This window comes from Terrapene carolina, unplaced genomic scaffold, assembly GCF_002925995.2.
Source record: "Terrapene carolina triunguis isolate 2854851 unplaced genomic scaffold, T_m_triunguis-2.0 Scaffold96, whole genome shotgun sequence".
Classification (NCBI taxonomy): Eukaryota; Metazoa; Chordata; order Testudines; family Emydidae; genus Terrapene; species Terrapene triunguis.
The window spans coordinates 80,224,764-80,238,364 of record NW_020664447.1 but is presented as its reverse complement, the minus strand read 5'-3'; the positions used below and the strand labels follow the sequence as shown (position 1 = coordinate 80,238,364).

Genomic DNA, 13,601 nt, shown 5'->3' with positions numbered 1-13,601 from the left:
GAAGAAGGGTGCCGAGGCCGAGGTGGCCAAAGACTGTTCGGTGCCTCGGGAGCAATGGGAATGGTGCCTGTGGCATTGTCTCCCTCGCGATCTGGACCTCAATGACGAGGAACGGTACCCCCTCGACGAGCTGCTTCGGTACCCGCGACAGCGGAACGAAGCCCGGTGCCGTGACGCCGAGGTACCCCGGGGGGAGTCTCTGGCCCGGTGTCTGGTCGAGCGGGAGCTGGAGCGTGAACGACGACGTCTGTCGCGTCGAGATCGGCTCCGGTACCCACGCCTGACCGGGGAGCGTTCCCGGTGCTTCTCACGGTGTCTGCGCTCATTGGCGGGCGGCGTAGATGGGCCCGCGATTCCCGTCTCGACAACGGGTCGGAGGGTCCGGCCGGTGTTGACAGTGGCCGGGAGTCCCCCGATGAGCAGTCACTGTGCGCCGAGCGGTGCGGGGAGCGATCCCCGGAGCGGGAGCTGCGGCTCGCCGAAGAGGTCTGATGGGCACCTAACGGGGGCTTGTCTCAAGACCTGGGGCCCATACTCGGTTGCGTGCTTGGCACGGACAAAGACATAATGTCCTTTGCAGCCTGCACCGCCTCCGGCGTCGGCGGTATCCGTACCGGGGATGTCTGGGTCGATGGCACCGGGCTGCTCCGCTCCACGCGAGTCAGAGGTCTTAAGCCCGGGGGGGACCGAGGGCTGCCCAGCGCGGAACCAGCCTTCCCCTTGTCCTTATCGCGGCGTCGCTGCGAGGCCAGGCCCTTCCCTTGCTTTCTGGAGGGAGAGCGGTGCTGAGTGGTCGAAGGGGCCTCGCTACGTACCGACGACGTGGCGGCCGGTGCCGAGTCCAATCTGCGCACCGGCATCGGTGTTAACGCCGACTCCATTAGGAAAGCTCGAAGTCTGAAGTTCCTCTCCTTTTTGGTTCTTGGTTTGAACGACCTACAGATTTTGCAGCAGTTGCTAATATGAGTCTCACCCAGGCAGCGAAGACACTCAGCGTGAGGGTCGCTCCTGGGCATAGAGCGGCGACAGGAGTCGCACGACTTGAAGCCTGGGGCACGGGGCATGCCCGGAGCCCAAGCTAACTCTGAGAACAATCTGATGAACAGTACCACTAGGGAAGAAAGGCTGCAGCGGAGCTGGAGCGCAAAGTTCTGATTACCTTCACTGGCGGCAAGAAGGAACTGAGGGTGGGAGGAGCCCGTGACTCTCCTTATAGCATGATATACAGGCGCCACTCCAGGGGTCGCCGCGGTGCTCCCCCAGTACGGGTACTGCTAAAGGAAAAACTTCCGGCATCGGTGCACGTGGCGAGCACGCACACCTACTGTGGAATACACAGGAGCAATCACTCAAAGAAGAACAAAGTTTAAAGCTGCTTTTCCCCAGTAGAGTGTAAGGCTGGACAGTGAAGCTTTCTGAGATGTAAACAATTTAGATACACAGGTGAGACCCTGGTTCATTCCTTGGAAAGAGCAGACGTGGACTCAAAAATCCCACAAAGCTCTTAGCAGAACATCAACTTTTAAATAGTTTCTAGAGCCTGGTGTATGTCCTGCTGTAGAACCCTTTTATCTCCTTAGTTAATGTTCACTCTGAAGGCAATAACACTAAGTTACCTTTGGATGAAGGAGAGTCAACCCCTTATTGACAGCTTCCAACATAGAGAGCCAGATTCATAAGGTCTCAGAAGAGTGTCATAAAAAAGACTCTTCTATATGCGCTACTGGATTTTGCAAGTCAGAGGAATGGATGGAATGATGTCGCCCAGGTCTCTTCCCCAATACACTGAAAAAACATCCAAACTAATGGGTTGGGTCACTGAAAAAAACCCTGGATTTTTTTTTGCGGAGTTTCTGGTTGCAAACCAATCCACTGATAGATGACTCTGATGCTGAGGAATGGACTGGAACACCTTTAGCTTCAGGCTCTTCCAGGGTCAGCTTTTGCCGGCTGGCACAATCCACCCAGACATTGTCTTTATCCTGTAAATTAGCTACTCTGATGGAAGCCTGTCATTTCCATCCACTGCAAAAGCCCAATGCTTCTGAAAGCAGAATCAAACTTTTAGAGTGTCCTGTTGCACTGTACATGAAGCTTCTTGAGCAATTGATTTCATGCCTGGAACCTCACAGATGTGAGATTCGACAGTTTGGAGAACTCAGAAAGAACCCTTCTGCCCTGCAGACAAAGGGACTAGAGGCATACCTGAGCCTAAATCCCAAACAAGATTGCTTTCTGTACTCCAGAAAACAAGCATAAAGCTGATGGAATTAGGAGAAGGTCTTCTGATCAACTAAAAGGTTTCCACTTCGCTAGAAAGAAAATGATCAATCTTTAATTAAGTCACTCACAGGGATGCCTAGAAAACAAAGGGTTGGGAAACAAGGAATGTGAATGGACAGGTGGAGTGATCAGTTGAGGTAGCATGATGTGAAGAACAGCCCCGATAATGCCCTCTAGCTAAAACTTAAAAAAAAAAAAAAAAAAGGGGGGGGGGGGGCATATGCTCCGGGTGGTGACTGAAAAGAGTCTATGTTTTGTTTTTGTGGTGAGATTTTTGTCCCCTGTAGCCAATGAGCACTAAAAAGCCTTCCTATCTGACACAGGCAGATGAGAGAGGCAGAGACTGGATATTTTTTGTTACTGAAGAACAACTCTTGGCAGTTCAAAGTCTCCCTGGCTGAGAGCAGAGCACAGGAAGATGAAGGGAGTTTGAAGCCCAAAAGACTGAAAGAAAAACAATGGGGATAGAACCATGTCTCCAACTGGGATCCTGGTCATACAAGAAAGGAGCAGAGTGGGGATGGCAAAAGAAAAGGCTGATCTCACGTGCACCTTACCTAAGACATTGTTCAACAATTGGGAAACCTCGGTGCCTCACCAGAGATGGAATGGGAAGGAGGCCTGGAAGTGAGAGTTTCCCCCATAGAAGTTTTGGCTTGGCCCTGAAGCTGGTTGCTTAAGATTCTTTCCTGTCTTTTTTTTTTTTTTTTTTTTTTTTGGAAAGGGGGAGCTGAAAAGGACAAATGAAGTAAAGGGCTGAGGCATAGATTCTGTGCTCCCTGAAAGTAATAATAATAATAATAATAATAAAAAAAAAGGATGAAGAGGGGAAGGCAAGTTGTGACTTAAGTATCAATTTAAACCAGTAGAACTGTTCCAAGATGCATGCAATTTCTTTGAACTGGACTCACTGAATAAGAGTCAGGTGTCTCTTATTATAAAAAAAATGTCAATTTACAGTATTTCTCATATAATGTAGATCTGGAATGCTCTGCATTCTCTGGGAACTGGGTTGTAGCTGGAGAAAAGAAACATACTGTTCTCTGATGAATTAGAGACATGAGGAAGATAAGCCAACCAAGGCTAATTTTAAACATATTTTATATATAGGTGGGAAGAAAAAAAATTCACACATTATCTGAAAGTAAAGAATTAAATTAGTTAAAACAATTAAAAAAAAGCAAATTCTAGAATGCATTACCTTCAAATATTATACTTAAAGGTTAAGGGATGAGTTTTGGTGGTTTTATCCTAGTCTTCATTTGGATAATGTTTTTGTAATATACACAATGTGTCACAATGGCACTTTTTGATCATAGTCCAACATTGAAGTAATGCCAGAACAAGGTGTTACAAAGTCAGGACTGAAGTTCATTGGGAGCTGTGTGGGGAACACTTCATAGCACCTGTAAACCAATCCTATTTAGTCCTTCACTTCCATAATAACTAAGTTCTGTCAAAGATCAATGAAATACATGAAGGATTTGAGACAAATGTCAAAACATGGATTTACTGTAAATTCCTTATTTCTTGATTTTTGTCAGATCCCTGACAAACAGCTATTCTCCTTTTTGCTTTGTTCCAACTAGACAAATCTTCTGTTCATAATCATAAGAGAGTGAGTGGCATGCCTGGACATCTCTCCCCACATGATCCTTGCACAGGGGACTTATGACAGAAGCAGCAGCAAGTTAAAGGTTGGATGCATTGATGCCAGAAGTCTTGTTCTGAGTTCCAACAGATGCATGAATGAGAAATTTATTACCTGATAATTTTCTCTCTATTACCAGCTTCTCTCTGAATTCGTTACTCAGGGGCTAATGCCCCTCCACCTGTGGAATTCGGAGGCGGTTCAATATTGTTGCTGGAGGCTCCAGCATTATGTTTCGACCTTCAGCTCAGGTCATCAGAAAGTTCTTATCGCAGCTATAGAAACACTACAGCAACCAATTATTAGTATGAAGACAACTTGATACAACGTACTAATGTATTGGAAAAAAAATTAAATGTATATTCTGGTCATTTACCAGACTACCATGGTGGGCTGAATTAGGAGAGAAGCTAATAGAAGGAAAATTATCAGGTAAGAAATTTCTCATTCTGTTGCACAGCTTCTCTCATCGTTCATTACTCATGGGATGTAGCCAGAAGTTAATCCCAGAAGTAGAGGGAAAGGATATAAAGAGTTTAATTCTTATAGTAGAATAGCAGGCAGGAATGAAAGCTGCCCCCATATAAAGCAGAGCTTTATAAACTAAGGAGTTATGGGAGAACCAACACAGTGGCACCTTCCTACCAAAGGATGCCTTTGCAGAGGAATGGTAACTTGAAGATCTCCCACAGTTTAGACACACTTTTTTCTCCAGTGCCTCTAGAGACTTCTGTGAATAGTTTCCCTGATGCCTAGCATGCCAAATGGTTCAGGGTTTTTATGTCTTGACTGCTACAACCTTGAGGCCCTAACGCCTTGGAATGTTGGACAGAATTAGATGAACAGGGTACAATTGGTGTATGTACTTCATATGCTTGAAGTATATCTTTAGTGCTCTAAGAATGCCCATTTATGCCCCAACCATCCAAGAGTTAGTACACAATGAAGAGAGAACTATTCCACCAATTGTGTAAAGAGGAACTTGCCTTGAACAGAAAGGTTTTTGGAGCTGTAAGAACTTTTTCCTCATGACAAAAACAGTGTGGTTCTTGTATGCTATAGGAGTCAATTCTAAAACTTGCCTTTTAGAGGTAATGGCAACTAGAAAGACCAGCCACAAGCTTGTCTAATTTAATCATGATGATTAAAATTGGCACCTACACTCAAATGGAGGATCCAATGTGCTGTCCACAAAATACTGCTATGGCTCGTGTCATGTTTCAATGGTGCTTAGTTGTAGGACTCTAATCAAACCTTCTAGCCGAGGTCACTAGAACTTTGGGATTATTATATTTGTATCACAATAGCATCTCGAGGTCAGGGCTCCATTGTGCTAGGCACTGCACAAAGAGGCAATTCCTGCCTCAAAGAGTTTTGCTTTCCCTCACACCTGAAATGCAAATTTGACCAGATCAGTGAATGAAATATCCTGGTTGAGTTCTGTCAGGATACCAAACTGTATCAGAGGTTAATGGAGAATCCATGTTGAACTACACTTCTCTTCTGATGCCCAAGTTCTTAACTGTAGGTGTAACCAGTCTGAATGAAGGAATTCCTGTTTCAAAGGGTCTGGTATTTTCTGCAGGTACAATGTGGGGTTCCTGGCTATCTAGCAAGTCTAAAGTGCCTTCTGGGCTGTGGAGGACTAGAAGGAGCACCACAACTCTCCCTATTCCTCTTTCTGTATCCTTTAAGTGAACTGTCTTGAAGGGTAACACAGTCTTTAACCAGAACATAATTTCCATTGCCATGGAAAAGCTTTGACCTCTGATTAATCCCTGGTTTTGGAATTGATAGAAACACTCATGTCTCAATCATAATCCAACCCCCAATAGGAAGTAGGAGGAGACTTCCTCTGAGAGTACCATAATTGCCCACTATGTGGTTTCTTGCACCGTTTACTGATACAGCTGGTACTGGTCACTGTCACAAACAGGACACTAGACAAGATGGACCACTGATCTGATCCCCTATCACCATGTTTGCATGTTTTGCTGCTGTTTCTTTTTTCTTTTTAAATAAAGACATGCCCTGATAAAGATCTTGAAATGAACCAAAAGATTTTGAAAAAATTGTATTCCAATATGCTTGCTTCCATAGTGAGTAAGTAAGGGTCTAGAACAAAAGTTGGGTGCCTTTCAGCATGTTTGCATTCTGGAAAAGAATCAGCATAGTGAAGTGCACAGAACTAACTGTTGGACATGCGTGCCCTCAGAAATCCTAGCGACACAGCACCAGTGACGAAACAGTAATTTTCACAAACCTCCCCATCCTTTGAGGTTACAAAGGACTGTGGTGTAGGGCCGGTTGCAGGATAATTTTTAGACTATTTTGTGAGTTGCTGAGGAAAAAATCCCCACAAAAACCACAGCTGTTCTTAACTGGCCATTTGATTCTTCATCCGAGACTTATTTTGGTCCCAATTCTGAAATTCATTTCCTCACAGAAACTTCAGATGAAGTCCTAGATTCATAGATTCATAGATTCTAGGACTGGAAGGGACCTCAAGAGGTCATCGAGTCCAGTCCCCTGCCCGCATGGCAGGACCAAATACTGTCTAGACCATCCCTGATAGACATTTATCTAACCTACTCTTAAATATCTCCAGAGATGGAGATTCCACAACCTCCCTAGGCAATTTATTCCAGTGTTTAACCACCCTGACAGTTAGGAACTTTTTTCTAATGTCCAACCTAGACCTCCCTTGCTGCAGTTTAAGCCCATTGCTTCTTGTTCTATCCTCAGAGGCTAAGGTGAACAAGTTTTCTCCCTCCTCCTTATGACACCCTTTTAGATACCTGAAAACTGCTATCATGTCCCCTCTCAGTCTTCTCTTTTCCAAACTAAACAAACCCAATTCTTTCAGCCTTCCTTCATAGGTCATGTTCTCAAGACCTTTAATCATTCTTGTTGCTCTTCTCTGGACCCTTTCCAATTTCTCCACATCTTTCTTGAAATGCGGTGCCCAGAACTGGACACAATACTCCAGCTGAGGCCTAGAGTGGAAGAATGACTTCTCGTGTCTTGCTCACAACACACCTCTTAATACATCCCAGAATCATGTTTGCTTTTTTTGCAACAGCATCACACTGTTGACTCATATTTAGCTTGTGGTCCACTATAACCCCTAGATCCCTTTCTGCCGTACTCCTTCCTAGACAGTCTCTTCCCATTCTATATGTGTGAAACTGATTTTTTCTTCCTAAGTGGAGCACTTTGCATTTGTCTTTGTTAAACTTCATCCTGTTTAACTCAGACCATTTCTCCAATTTGTCCAGATCATTTTGAATTAAGATTCAAATTCTATTTCTTGATCTTTGATTTATTCTAATAAAGTGAAATTAACACATTAAGTTAAAAATGGGTCAAAGCAATTACTAGAAAAGAATTTTCACATAAAAACTGGTTTAAATTTAATACAACCATTTATCAAATTTACATAAAAAGACAGTGCTTTCTATATGGGGTATTTATTCATTAAAAAGCGATTGGGAATGGGCTGATTTTCTGAACAATTTCCTAGGTATCTAAAAGGAGCTTTTTCTAGACAGATTTTCAGTGCTGTTCCAAATCTAGAATCCTTTGTGGCTCTCTACTGTGAGCCTAACAAAGGTTCAAGGAGTATGAAAGCAACAACAGTGGAGCGCTCCTAATGTTATTACCTAGATTGTTTCAACACTTAAATTTTTTTGTTGTTTTTTAGGTATTTGGTTTTTTACTCCACCTCTTCAGTAACATCCACTTAATGAATGCATGTTGAAGAAATAGTGACTTAGCAAAACATCCCGGGCACCAAAAAGTTACAACAAACTGAACTAAAATATTAAATTATCCAAGTAAAACATACCACATATAATGGATCTTTTAAGAAAAGATCTACTAAAGGGACATTCTCATTAAAAGGATAAGATTTTCTATGATATAATACAATGCTTTTCATCCACAGATCTCAGAATGCTTTTAAAAGGAGTATCTTTACCCCATTTTACAGATGAGGAAACTGAGTCAGAGAGAGGGGAAGTGACTTGCATAAGATCACACAGCAGGCCAAGAGCAGAGCTGGAAATAAATCCCAGGTCTCCCGACTCCCAGTTCAGCATTTTATTCCCTGGACCATCCTGTGGAACAGAATCTATAACACTTCATAAACAAATTAATTTACCTGTGGGTGGTAGACACTGAGCGATTTCACTTTGTGCAAAGGTAATAACACCTTCAATAAGAAAATTTTGTGCTCTTCTTTTAATGGTAAGGCAAATCCATTAATTATACTGTAAAAAAAATCAGAAGTTTTTAAAATCAGTTTAAAATCAGTACGTGTTCAAAATTTTCACTATTGCCAAATTTTTAAGGATAAGAAAATCATTTTTTATGCTTTATTTTAATTGTTCCAAGCTGGGTTTTTTTTTTTGAGCTCTCCCATAGAACATTAATGTAGCATTTTTCCCATGTTGAAGAGGGGGATCATTATATTAAATAAAAATAGAACAAAATGTTAAGAAAATTTAAGTCTAATTATCTAGAGATCAGAGTAGAAATTCAACCAATGGTAAAATCAACATCCTCACATCCCCTATATCAAGAGTTCTAACTTGCGTCTTTTCCAGGTGCCGAAATCCTCCCTCCAAGTTCCATAAAAGACCCAGTTCCCACCTCCTGCTTCAGCTTCCAACCTTTCCACCTCCTTGTAAACAAAGTTCTGAATAAATACCCCTCCCAGCTGCTGAAAGCCAGCTGCTTCATTCCTGATGAGGGAATCAGCCAAAGACCCAACACCTGGGAGTCCGATCCAAGAGAGTACACAGATCGGAGACAGGATTACTCTACTGGGAAATGGATAGTTTTTTAGCACTGGAGCAGGCAACAAGACAGCACCACAGCACATGGAGTTCCCAACACCAAGTGAGTAAAGACAGGTGTTACTCATTACTGGGTGCATTGTACCCTTTGATCTTTTTATCTGGAATGGCCTTTTGAAAACCTGTCAACTTTAAAAAAAAATGGAATTAAAAATAGTTTCACATTTTACAACTGGAGTCTCACTGCCAATTTTTGTGGTTTTACCATCACACATTCTTATTTTTTAAGAGGTTTTCATCTCACATTAACTAGCATGGAAGGCTCTCACAAACAAGAGGGGAGCTGACAAACTACTGAACTATTACATCCTAAAATACTAAGTTAAGAGCATTCAGCTTACAAAGTCAAGCACTCAAAAGTTAGAAAATGCCAGAATTAAGGTTGCTTTTGCAACCTTAATTCCCCGTACCTTGTACGTGCACACTATAATGCAGTCTATAATTACATTATCACATACCATTTTTTTCCACATGACCTGTGCCTTATTTCACTGAATGAGTAGTTATTTATTATTTCTTTTTATCCTCCTCATTCAATGTGTGGTATCAGGCCTTATTTAACACATGCCATCCAAACCCCACACTGAATACAAAATTATTGATTTCCTCACAGACATTTCCATGGTGCTCTCATCATCATATTTGAGTGTTTCAAAACATGAATTTATTTTCTTAATGCTCCTGGGAGATTAGGTGTTGTCACCATTTTGTAGTTGGGGAATTGAGGAAGAACGATTAAGGCAAAATTGTCATAGAAGTGTCCATTAATTTTGGGTGCCAAGCTTAAAACACATAGGGACTGATTCTTCAGAGTAATTAGAATTTCATAGCGCTTTATATGTTTGTAGCACAATTCCAGTTTACTTTTGTTGCAGTTGTGAGCACTCAGCACTTCTGCATCTCTGACCTCTGGTGCCTCACATTAAGCACCCACAAAAGAAGGAGAGCACAATTAGTAGCTAACTATGAAATTTTTTCTTTATGTGACTTGCCCAGCATCACATAGGAATTACATGGCAGAGGCAGGGATAGAATCCAATTCTCCAGGGTGGCATTCAACTTTTTTTCTCATCCTGTAATCGCCTGCCTCATTCACTACACACATTCCAATTTCTGCAACAAACAAGCAGGGATCCCACAGACACTAGCCTCATTAACTATACAATACTGATTCATTCCTATAACACCATCCTTCTTGGGCACTGAAAGAGGCAGGGGTCCTGCAGAAAAAAAAAATAGCAAGTGATCAAGTAATTACAGAATATCATAAGGCGTGAGCAACCTTAAATTCTGAGTGCTTGACTTCGCAACCTGAACTTTTTTTGTAGTTTTCTGGAACTATGCTAACCCTCAACTAGAGTCATCAGCAAGGTTCAAACCTTTAGATTCACAGCACAGACCTCTACCACTTGAGCTAATGGACTAACTGGTAGCAGTCGTAGGCTGTTATTGTCTGTGGACCTGCCACTAGAGGACGAGAACAAACTTTTTGAGTGGGTTTCACAACTATTTCCTGTCAGAAGAAGAATGGAGAGACTCAGGATTCTTGGGTTCTTAAGTGTTACAGATCCTTCTGTCCCCTGTGTCTCAAGCCAGTCTGTCCCCACCACTGAGCCTGACCATTCCTCCCACCCCCAGCTCCTGCCCCACTCACCCCTCTACATCTACATACTCCCACTCCTAAGCGCCCCACTCCCTGCCTTACCCTCACCCCTCTGCATTAAAGTCAGGCAGTTTCCTCTTTCACCACTTTGCTGCTTGGGCACCAGTTGTGGGGGGAATACTGAGAGCACAGGAAAGATGTTTTCCCTACTTTCAGTTCTTGTGTCTGAGATTTTTCACAAGCTTTTAACTTGGCCAAATTTGAGTACATTTTCACAAAGACAGCAAAAGGCACATCCCCTGACACAAGGGCAAACACCCTTGCAAAAGTTCAAGCCTTTGTTCCAAAGCAGGAGATTCTGCAGTGTGAATTACATCTTAATAGAAATACTGTCTGCCCTTCCATTCAGGATTATGTAATGTCCCTATAGCAACGTAAGTAATTGCTTACAAGTAAAAGTGGTATTTTTTTAGCACCAGTTAATACTATTTAGCAGCCAGAAATGGACAGTCAGTGCCATGTCACTGGCCAGCTCTCTGCAAGCCTCTGAACAACTGTGTGAGTACTAATCTTAGATGTCTGGTAGATAAGTTTTTCCTGAAAGTGCAATTGTTTTTTTTGTTTAAGTTAATGGTGTGCCTTTAAGGAAGATACAGGGATATGGAACAGAAGGAGAGGAGTGACTTTAGTTTGCCAATTGTCAGGCAGCGTAGGACAAGGGCTTTCTGTTCCTTCAGTAAGTCACCTCGTAATGCATTATATCCCAAACAGACACAATCAAAATCTCTTTTAGCTGGCATTTGTGCTTTGCTATGCCAGGCTACAAGGATAAAGTTAATATTGACACCACATATTGCTGATAGTATGACTGAAAAGCTAAATAAACAGGGTGTCTTGGCTTTTTTTTACATTTAATATTTTAAAGAATTATCTCATGGAAAATAAAATTCACAATGTGACTAGGATCCAAAGACAAAAGACAAAAACATAATTTGGCCCTGGTCTACACTACAAGTTTAGGTCGAATTTAGCAGCATTAGATCGATTTAACCCTGCACCCATCCACACAACGAAGCCATTTTTGTCGACTTAAAGGGCTCTTAAAATAGATTTCTGTACTCCTCCCCAACGAGGGGATTAGCGCTGAAATTGACCCTGCTAGGTCGAATCTGGGGTAGTGTGGACGCAATTCGACAGTATTGGCCTCCGGGAGCTATCCAAGAGTGCTCCATTTTGACCGCTCTGGACAGCATTCTCAACTCGGATGCACTGGCCAGGTAGACAGGAAAAGCCCCGCAAACTTTTGAATTTCATTTCCTGTTTGGCCACCGTGGCGTGCTGATCAGCACAGTTGACCATGCAGAGCTCATCAGCACAGGTGACCATGGAGTCCCAGAATCGCAAAAGAACTCCAGCATGGACTGAACGGGAGGTACTGGATCTGATCGCTGTATGGGGAGACGAATCCATACTATCAGAACTCCGTTCTAAAAGACTAAATGATTAAGCGCAGCCAGACACCAGGGCGGTTAGAAGAGCGCAGCAGGGCGCGCTGCACATCAGAGAAGCTTTGAAAACCAGTTTCATGACTGGCCAGGCTACGGTGTGAAAGTTCTGTTGGTTTCTCCTTGATGAAAACCCACCCCCTTGGTTCACTCTACTTCCCTGTAAGCCAACCGCCCTCCTCTCCCCCCTTTGATCTCCGCTTGCAGAGGCAATAAAGTCATTGTTTCAAATTCATGCATTCTTTATTAATTCATCACAAAAATGGGGGGATAACTGCCAAGGTAGCCCGGGAGGGGTGGGGGAGGAGGGAAGCACAGGGGTGGGGTAGTTGTAGGGGCACCCCCTAGAATGGCATGCAGCTCATCATAGAAGCGGGATGTCTCGGGCTCTGACCGGAGCGGCCGTTTGCCTCTCTGGTTCTTTGCTAGGCTTGCCTGATATTCCAGGCAGGACTGAATCTCCATTAGACGAAACTTAAAGAAGGGAATGACCTGGAGTCACTCCCATTTATGTCCAGGCACCCCAACCAACCTCACCGAGGCCAGCCAGGAGCACCGATGTCTGCCCCGGAGCCCCTGACCGACCTCACCGAGACTGGCCAGGAGGAACCCGGAGACAGCAGCAGACGGTACAATACGGCTGCTAACTGTCTTTGCTAACTGTCTTTGTAGCACTGCAAGGTACCGCGTCTGCCAGCAGAACAGGAGACATATGGTGACAGTGAGCTGAGCGGGTTCCATGCTTGCCGTGGTATGTCCTCTGCACGGGTAACCAAGGAAAAAAGGCGAGAAACCACCCGTGACAATGTTTTTGCCCCATCAGGCACTGCGAGCTCAACCCAGAATTCCAATGGGCGGCGGAGACTGCAGAAACTGTGGGATAGCTACTCACAGTGCAACGCTCCGAAAGTCGACGCTAGCCTCGGTACTGAGGACGCACTCTGCCGACTTAATGGTCTTAAGTGGGGACACACACAATCGACTGTATCAAATTGATTTCTAAAAAATCGACTTATATTAAATCGACCTAATTTCATAGTGTAGACATACCCTTGGTTTACTCCTTTACCTAGACAATCTTCTGGAATGGGCATTGTGGACTGATTGTTGGTATAGGAAACAGCTCTTTATAACAAAGATCCAAGTGGTGTCTCTACGAAGGGCTCAAAATTAATTTTGTCTTGGCTCTGAGCTGCCTTTTACAGCAATTACACAACAAGAACAAGAACAAAAGAATAACCTACCTTTCTTAACTGTTGTTCTTCAAGATGTGATGCTCATGTCCATTCTAGGTGTGTGTGTGCCCACATGCACAGTCATAGGAAATTTTTTTAGCCTTAACGGTATCCATAGGGTTGGCAGTGGTGCCCCTTGGAGTGCCACGCTCGTGCATCGGTATATTAGGCGCCGCTGATCCTAGCCCTCTCAGTTCCTTCTTGCCAGCAACTCTGACAGAGGGGCAGGAGGGCTGGTAATGGAATGGACATGAGTAAGACATCTCGAAGAACAAGAGTTAGGAAAGGTAGGTAACCATTTTGTCTTCTCCGAGTGCTTGCTCATGTCAATTCCATTCTAGGTGACTCACGAGCAGTATCTTTGGAGATGGACTCAGAGTTCATGGTCGTGCGGCTTGTAACACTGCTCTACCAAAGCCAGCATCGTCTCAGGCCTGCTGGGTAAGTGTGAAATGAGACATGAAC

The 13,601-nt window shown here is 43.6% G+C and overlaps 1 protein-coding gene across 3 annotated transcripts in view; it reads right to left on the bottom strand.

Annotated features, from left to right (window-relative positions):
* PPP2R5C (protein phosphatase 2 regulatory subunit B'gamma) overlaps window positions 1-13,601 on the bottom strand; it is a 179,711-nt gene that overhangs the window by 47,868 nt on the left and 118,242 nt on the right. For all 3 annotated transcript variants that reach the window (XM_024201468.2, XM_024201470.3, XM_024201469.2), the window contains one exon: window positions 8,097-8,205. In XM_024201468.2, the coding sequence (XP_024057236.1) occupies window positions 8,097-8,205 (109 nt within the window). The remainder of the gene's footprint in view (window positions 1-8,096; window positions 8,206-13,601) is intronic.